We start from the raw sequence: 9,470 nt of genomic DNA on the forward strand, positions 1-9,470 counted from the left end.
GGCTGCGCCAATTACGTTCTTGGTTCGCGGGAGCGAGTTTTAAAAAACTTATTTTATTATTATTATTAACAAAGGAACCTTCTTTGTACACTTCTGATAAAAGACTAACTGAAAACTGCCTAAGCTACCTGCCGCTAACCTAACCTGTTGGGACCAAGGGTGCTGATGATGCAGATAATGTGCCTGGTCTCTGGTTTCGTTGCTAACCGGGATAGTGCTTACGTTGTTTCCTGTCTCATGCCAAGTCGTCTGTTGGCAAGTGCGTGAGATGCTTAGTTTGCATGAATTTAGTCCATAACTATATACCATTCGACACAGTACGTCTAGATCACAAAAATGTCGGTGTGTGTATGTATGTATGTGTTTATGTGACAAATAATGTCACTCAATTTTCTCAGAGATGGCTGAACCGATTTTCACAAACTTAAATGCAATTTAAAAGCCTTTTGGCCTCATATAATTTTCTTAAATTTCATTTGGATCTTATTTCCTGTTCCGGAATTACAAGGAAATATTTGCAAACTTATTAAAAAATGCGCACTCAATTTTCTCGGAAATTTCTTAACGGATTTTCACAAACTTAGAAGTAAATAAAAGGTCTTAATTTTTTTGAAAAGTCCCCGAAAAGTTCATCCAGATCCGACTTCCGGTTCCGGTATTACAGTGCGATTAGTGAAAATATTCAATTTCATGAGTATTCTTTCACAAGCGATTGCGAAACGAGGTGCACATTGTTATAAAACTGACTGCTAAATTCATCTAGTTGATACATCTTGTTAGTTAGTGAATATACAAAACTACTTTGGGAATACTAGTCCTCGGTTTCCGCTTCCGGAAGCACCGATAATAATGAAGGAAATCTCCAAAAACGGATGTAACTTTGATTTCTCAGCAATTCAAATTAAAGCTCTCATTGTCTTAGAATATACTGTGTAATTTCATCTAGATCCGACTTCCGGTTACGAAATTATAGGGCGATGAGTGTCAAAACATTCAAATCGACATTCAAAATGACGATGCAAAACTAGTACGAGACGGTACGTGCGGCTTTGCTCCGTTCGCAGCATGCTTTGTTCAATTTCGTATAGCGTGAACCGCTAAGCAGACGTAATGTTTTTGCTATTTGCAGAACACTACTGACGTGCCGAACGAAAAATTCTTATTAACTCGACATAATTGAAAAGGTTATGTTAGTTTATACCCAAAGAGAGTTTCTTATTTTATTCAAGATTGAAAACAAAATTCTTCACAAAATCTTCTAGTGATATTTTTGAAAATATAAGTAATATGAGAAAGGCAGGTGGGATTAAAAAAGTTTTTTTTGGCGTGAATACGACTTACTTTACTATGGTTCTTAAATTCGGTTGGAGGATATTTTTTCATTCACACAATCAATTCAAAAATCAATCAACTAGAACGTGCAATTTTCAATATTCTGATGTGTGGAAAAGCATTTCAGTTTTATTCATGTTCACGTCATCCAATTACAGAGTCGTAGTGGATATTTCTGGCGCACGAGGCGAGCTCAAAAATAGTCGCCCCCGTCAATCATTTAACAACCACCATGAATATTATTTCATTTTACTATAAGGTTTTCTCAAGTAACATTTTCAATGCATTAATTATGGTTTCGGCTTTAGCGGTCTGTTAAATAAGAACGGCTGTTATATACTGCCCGACGTTTCGACCACTGGTTATGGTCTTTTTCAAGGGAAACTGTAAGTTTATTGGTTATAAAAGATATTACAAAAATATTTAAAAACTCACTATCTTATCGTTCCTCGTCTAAAAATCGTATGCCCACGAACGGTTGTTTACATAATATCAAAGCTTCTTTCGTCACTTTTCTAAAAGATACAAAGAATATATGTGCGATCACAAAAACCTATTCACTTACAATCATTAAAATATTTTAATTAAATTGATTTCTTACGTTGCACTAATAACGTTTGTTTTGAACATTAGCCTGTTTTACCACTATGCACTACCTAACGTCACTTTCAAAGATGGTGGGTAAATGATTAGATGGTGCTGAATTCAGTGAACTTATTTGCGTGACTGAGCTTGAGTGAGAATGGTGAGATGGTAATTTATCATTCTGTTGTGCTTTTGATCTAGAGATCTTAGAGTGGGTAGTTTTAACTGTGTGGAGTACGCCTGCGTATGTAGTACTTAAACCGTCTATATCTGTGCGATGATTGATAGTGTTAGGAGTGTTTACAATATGACACATTTCTAATATGGGTAAAGAGGTGGATTTGAAACTACGATCTATGATTTTAGTCTGACTTAAATCAAAATTATGTTGGTACCGTATGACATGATCTACCAGTGCGGTTTTTTCCTTTAATTTTGCTATTTCGCTATCTATGTGTCCAGGTCTGTCTGACATTAGTTTTAAGTATTTAGTTATATTTGATTTATGTCCACTGAGCCGCACTTTTAGTTGATTTGAAGTCATTCCTATGTAACATTTTTCGCATGTGTTGCACGGAATGCTGTAGATGACACGTGCCTGTTGGAGTGTAGGAACTGGATCTTTGATCGGTGGTAAATATTTATTTGTTGTATGGATGGTTTTCGGTGCGAGTTTGATGAACGGATAGTCTTTTTTCAAATATGTTGATATTGCTGTTGTGAGTTGATTGATATGTGGTATGGATCTATATATGGTATTTCGTTGATCAGTGCTGGAACAGCTGGCTATTGTTGGTTGTGTGGGTATATCGGGGTTAGCAGGAAGGTTTTCATTTAATGAGCTGATGATTTGACTATTGGTTTTTGGTGTAGTGGTTGATGATGATTTTTTGCGAATTTTATTTATCAAACGGTTTATGAGTGATGCGGGATAGTTGTTTAGTTGGATAGTGTCCTTATACAATGTCGCAAAAATGGAATTTTTCCACCACACATAATTAACTCACTAAAATGCGTACACCCACTGTTAGAAGATCGTAGTCCGTACATCCGACAATTACAAACGTTGATCGAACGATTCAAAAAAGGACTGCTAAACATCGAAATAAAGCATACTTTTTACAAGATCAAGGATTACAAACAGAAACAACAACGCATAAAACAGTTAGTAACCAGTCAAACTGGAGAACAACTCATAAAAAGTTTCGATCAAACACAAGCACTGTCGTACAACAGACTAATGCGTGCACACAAACAAACCACCAATGCAAAGCTTACAAAACTGCTAACAAAGTCAATCGAGCAACAATACGTCATACCAACACTGAATGAACGGTCAATACTAAATGCAACCCCTATCAACGTACCACACGATGTCGAGGTCTTGCTCAGTCTAGGACCAAAATTTGCTTTGCCTACACAAAACATAAAACCATGCCAACTGTATCACCTGTTGGCAGATATCGAATCCATACTGACCACACACCAAGATAAACAGGTTCAAGATAAAAATCGCTGTGCCATAGTAAACCAAATACAAAACTACATAACTCGCAATAATAAATGCCAGTACAAAACACCACTGCTAAAGTTCTGTGAGAATGCCACCAAAAGTTTGAAAACGTTCATACATGAACACAAAAATACATACGTTGTGGAGTCAGACAAGGGCAAACGGATGGTAATTATGCAGGCAGACGAATATGACAGAAAAAGGTTACAACTGTTAAACAGCTCCACTTACATAGTACTATCCAAGGATCCAACTGCCGTCTACCAAACCAAAAACAATTCGTTTGTTACACGACTGTTAAATCTAAAACTAATAGACAAAAAAATGGCTAAACATCTACATAGTTCTTCGGCAATGTGCCCATCAATCTATGGACAACCCAAAGCACATAAACCAGATTTACCACTCCGTCCCGTAGTACCCAACACAACGACACCTACGTACAATTTGTCAAAAATGATAGCGAACATTCTTAAACAAAGCATACACAGCAATTACACCATTACCGACAGCTTCGAATTCGTTGAGTACATTAACAATATCATCCTCCCATCTGATTACGTATTGGTATCTTTCGATGTTATATCGCTTTTTACTAACATACCTAAGGATCTAGTAATACATGACATTATTATGCAATGGGACCAAATAAGCAAACACACCAATATCAACCTTGATTTATTTCTGGAGATCGTCGAGTTCTGTATCAACAGCAGTTACTTCCGTTTTCGCGATAAATACTATCAACAGACCTTCGGCACAGCAATGGGCAGCCCTTTATCACCCATTCTAGCTGAGTTGGTTATAGAAAATTTGATAAACACAGTTAAAAAGGATCTAACGTTCAACACACCTATACTCAAAAAGTATGTGGATGATTTCATACTCGCATTACCAAAATCAGAAGTACAAAATACACTACAAAAGTTCAACAGCTATAATCCCCACATACAGTTCACATTAGAGGAGGAAAGTGATAACAAACTACCGTTCTTAGACACCTTGGTAATCCGTCAAAACAACCAAACCATATCAACAAAATGGTATTCAAAGCCGATATCATCCGGACGACTACTAAACTACCATTCGTTCCACCCGATGCTGATGAAAATGAACGTAGCAACAAATTTTATTGAACGAGTTACCAAACTTGATACAACTCAGACAATGGACCAACAAAAGCACACCATTTTTCAATATCTCCGTCAAAACAACTATCCCGCATCACTCATAAACCGTTTGATAAATAAAATTCGCAAAAAATCATCATCAACCACTACACCAAAAACCAATAGTCAAATCATCAGCTCATTAAATGAAAACCTTCCTGCTAACCCCGATATACCCACACAACCAACAATAGCCAGCTGTTCCAGCACTGATCAACGAAATACCATATATAGATCCATACCACATATCAATCAACTCACAACAGCAATATCAACATATTTGAAAAAAGACTATCCGTTCATCAAACTCGCACCGAAAACCATCCATACAACAAATAAATATTTACCACCGATCAAAGATCCAGTTCCTACACTCCAACAGGCACGTGTCATCTACAGCATTCCGTGCAACACATGCGACAAATGTTACATAGGAATGACTTCAAATCAACTAAAAGTGCGGCTCAGTGGACATAAATCAAATATAACTAAATACTTAAAACTAATGTCAGACAGACCTGGACACATAGATAGCGAAATAGCAAAATTAAAGGAAAAAACCGCACTGGTAGATCATGTCATACGGTACCAACATAATTTTGATTTAAGTCAGACTAAAATCATAGATCGTAGTTTCAAATCCACCTCTTTACCCATATTAGAAATGTGTCATATTGTAAACACTCCTAACACTATCAATCACCGCACAGATATAGACGGTTTAAGTACTACATACGCAGGCGTACTCCACACAGTTAAAACTACCCACTCTAAGATCTCTAGATCAAAAGCACAACAGAATGATAAATTACCATCTCACCATTCTCACTCAAGCTCAGTCACGCAAATAAGTTCACTGAATTCAGCACCATCTAATCATTTACCCACCATCTTTGAAAGTGACGTTAGGTAGTGCATAGTGGTAAAACAGGCTAATGTTCAAAACAAACGTTATTAGTGCAACGTAAGAAATCAATTTAATTAAAATATTTTAATGATTGTAAGTGAATAGGTTTTTGTGATCGCACATATATTCTTTGTATCTTTTAGAAAAGTGACGAAAGAAGCTTTGATATTATGTAAACAACCGTTCGTGGGCATACGATTTTTAGACGAGGAACGATAAGATAGTGAGTTTTTAAATATTTTTGTAATATCTTTTATAACCAATAAACTTACAGTTTCCCTTGAAAAAGACCATAACCAGTGGTCGAAACGTCGGACAGTATATAACAGCCGTTCTTATTTAACAGACCGCTAAAGCCGAAACCATAATTAATGCAAAATATTTGTACGGTCGTACTAATCATCTTTCAACATTTTCAATTTTAGTAAATACTTATAGCTTTCTTGAGTGCTACATCATAATTCTTGCATTGAAACTGTAAACTTCACAAAAGCCTATATATTATAAGATCGTATTACAGCCAAGTAAACAGCTCTTCATAAGGTTTATAAATCAAGATGAAGAACCAGCATACAGCATAGAGCCAGCGTTAAACCTATTTCGGAATGATTGAAGCAAATTCAAGAAAGTTACAAAGATATTTTTTTTGAATATTACCATTTAATTCTGTTATAAGTATATCACGTCACTATACAAATTCACTATGTATCTCACGACACTATAAATCTTGTATAATAAACGTCACATCACATATGCGCATTTCGAATACAATTTATATTCTTCTTCAGTGTGATAGTTTATTTAGTTAACTATCACACTGAAGAAGAATATAAATTGTATTCGAAATGCGCATATGTGATGTGACGTTTATTATACAAGATTTATAGTGTCGTGAGATACATAGTGAATTTGTATAGTGACGTGATATACTTATAACAGAATTAAATGGTAATATTTAAAAAAATTATCCTTGTAAAATCATTCTGTTCAAACACTTAAACGAAAAGTTAATTCAAGAAAGTGTTAAAACCTGCTTTACGATCAACTTAAAAATTACTCTGGTGAATTCCATAGTGAAAATATATTAGATTTTATTTACGACTTTAAGGTTTTTTCAGAAGTAAAAATGCGCTTTCATTTTTATCGTGAATGCATAGATAAAACTAATAAAAATAATTATTATTATTAGCGTTCTGAAAGTGAAGCATAAAAGTCAATCGTACCTATACGTTTTTCCTCTTTCTTGTTCTCTGAAATTCATTTGATGTCAATAAATGCAACCGTAGAACATCAAAATGGCAGACATGAAATTTTCCTTAATGCAAATTACACTTAACCTAAAAAGTAGTAAATCCTACAGCCTACAATAAATGTGTCATAGATATAAAGGGTGATTTTTTAAGAGCTTGAGAACTTTTTTAAACAATAAAACGCATAAAATTTGCAAAATCTCATCGGTTCTTTATTTTAAACGTTAGATTGGTACATGACATTTACTTTTTGAAGATAATTTCATTTAAATGTTGACCGCGGCTGCGTCTTAGGTGGTCCATTCGGAAAGTCCAATTTTGGGCAACTTTTTCGAGCATTTCGGCCGGAATAGCCCGAATTTCTTCGGAAATGTTGTCTTCCAAAGCTGGAATAGTTACTGGCTTATTTCTGTAGACTTTAGACTTGACGTAGCCCCACAAAAAATAGTCTAAAGGCGTCAAATCGCATGATCTTGGTGGCCAACTTACCGGTCCATTTCTTGAGATGAATTGTTCTCCGAAGTTTTCCCTCAAAATGGCCATAGAATCGCGAGCTGTGTGGCATGTAGCGCCATCTTGTTGAAACCACATGTCAACCAAGTTCAGTTCTTCCATTTTTGGCAACAAAAAGTTTGTTAGCATCGAACGATAGCGATCGCCATTCACTGTAACGTTGCGTCCAACAGCATCTTTGAAAAAATACGGTCCAATGATTCCACCAGCGTACAAACCACACCAAACAGTGCATTTTTCGGGATGCATGGGCAGTTCTTGAACGGCTTCTGGTTGCTCTTCACTCCAAATGCGGCAATTTTGCTTATTTACGTAGCCATTCAACCAGAAATGAGCCTCATCGCTGAACAAAATTTGTCGATAAAAAAGCGGATTTTCCGAATGGACCACCTAAGACGCAGCCGCGGTCAACATTTAAATGAAATTATCTTCAAAAAGTAAATGTCATGTACCAATCTAACGTTTAAAATAAAGAACCGATGAGATTTTGCAAATTTTATGCGTTTTATTGTTTAAAAAAGTTCTCAAGCTCTTAAAAAATCACCCTTTACTTTAAAACCATACTTTGACACAAAAGCAGTTTTGTGAGATAATTGAATTAACAATGTTTAATTATTTGATTCTCGCTCTACTTATTTAATTTTTGGTGAGTTGTTCTTACTAAGTAGTTAGACCATGCAAATGGTTTTAAGAAAGCTTAAAATCCTCCTAAAAACTATTATATTGCTTGTAACACGAGATATTGATTATAGCTGTCTTGAAACCATTGGATGGGGTTCATGAAATTTCCGAAATCGGAAAATTTTTTATAATACTAAATGTCTTAGAATTGCCTAAAACTTCGAGATCTAATATATCGAAAATATTGTTTTTAAAACAACTCTGGGACTTTTGAGATCTCCGAAACGAACATTTGATTTTGATGCCAAATATCTTAGATTCCTAATCTCAACTCTAAAATGCAAATGTAATAGAATTTCGTGAAACATTCAGATCTAGTATCATTTCAAAAATCGACTTTTTCGATTCCAAATATCATAGAATTGCATAAAATTTCGAGATCTGGTGTCATCTCGACGTTTGAGGAAATTTTATGATATTTGACATCCAAAATAAATTTTAATTTCCGATCGATTTTTTAAATAAATGATTTTTTTTAGATGACACTAGACCAAGGATTCCCAAACTATTTTGGGTCATGGACCCCTTTACTAACATTACCTGAGGACTCAGACCCCCATCAACAAATTCCTTTGACAATTCAATATCTTGCTTTTTTAATATTGATGAAAAATACTTACCGATTTCTGCGGATGGTCGAATAATCACAACTTTTTTAGCGTGAATATTTCAAATAACAGCTTATATCAAACAATAGGGGGTCCATTTATAGACCTCGTCGACCCCCATAGTCAGTTTTCGTTTACGTCGACCCACGCATATACCTAAGTTAACGACCCCAAGGGGTCTATATCGCCAACTTTGGGAAAAAAACTTAAAACTTAAACCGCCGGACATATCCGATTTAGCTCAAATTTTTCATAGGGATTTGATTAGGTGCTTTAACTTTTTAGCACTACCGCTTTACGAAACTAGAGTTGACCTCAAAATATTGGCACCCTAATGTACATAACATGAAACATAACAAGGAATAGTCCTTTGGATTGTTCGAACTGTTGACGTAGTACTCGTAGTACAGAACTGTTGTCAAAATCACTGTACCGTTAGTTTGTTTATTTTGGTGATGACAGGTGTTGTGTCAACATCATTCAATTAAAAACAAAACATTTTTTGTACGAGTCCTTGCACGGACAAGGGTTGGTGGTTCAATGCATAGGGTGCTGGTCTCACAAGCCAATTTTCGTATGTTTGAGTCCCGAACTGGAAGGGTTCTTAGTGTCCGTAATATCATAGTACTAGTCATGCTATGATTCTAAACGCTAAGAATCGGCTGCGAAATCTGTTGAAACAGAAAGGCCAAATTCCACCAAAGGAATATAATGCCAAGACTGCTTTGCTTTGTACGGACAAGTCGATTCTATTTGGATGCACAATGTCACCCCTGATAAAAATCATCCAGCACTCAATGATCGGGATCGTTCAGCATCTTGAATCATTGCGTCTCATGCAAGGCGAACGGCGCATAAAAATTCACAGAAAGCTGTTGAGAGTAAAATCTGTTTTCACGGTACAAAAAACCG

At 35.7% G+C, this 9,470-nt stretch overlaps 1 protein-coding gene across 1 annotated transcript; it reads left to right on the forward strand.

Moving 5' to 3' along the window:
• The first annotated feature begins 2,504 nt into the window (after window positions 1-2,504).
• Window positions 2,505-5,129, forward strand: LOC131433843 (uncharacterized). The gene is made up of 3 exons (XM_058600449.1): window positions 2,505-2,550; window positions 2,949-5,056; window positions 5,112-5,129. The coding sequence occupies exons 1-3, from the start codon at window positions 2,505-2,507 to the stop codon at window positions 5,127-5,129; spliced, it is 2,172 nt and encodes a 723-aa protein (XP_058456432.1).
• The last annotated feature ends 4,341 nt before the right edge of the window (window positions 5,130-9,470 follow it).

Source organism: Malaya genurostris, chromosome 3 (genome assembly GCF_030247185.1).
Source record: "Malaya genurostris strain Urasoe2022 chromosome 3, Malgen_1.1, whole genome shotgun sequence".
Taxonomy (NCBI): Eukaryota; Metazoa; Arthropoda; class Insecta; order Diptera; family Culicidae; genus Malaya; species Malaya genurostris.

Excerpts from the sequence above, each read along its gene's own strand:
- LOC131433843 (XM_058600449.1), top strand. The coding sequence starts at position 2,505 with ATGACACGTGCCTGTTGGAGTGTAGGAACTGGATCTTTGATCGGTG. Across the intron at positions 2,551-2,948 it reads AACTGGATCTTTGATCGGTG|AAGATCGTAGTCCGTACATC; the intron begins GTAAATATTTAT and ends ACCCACTGTTAG.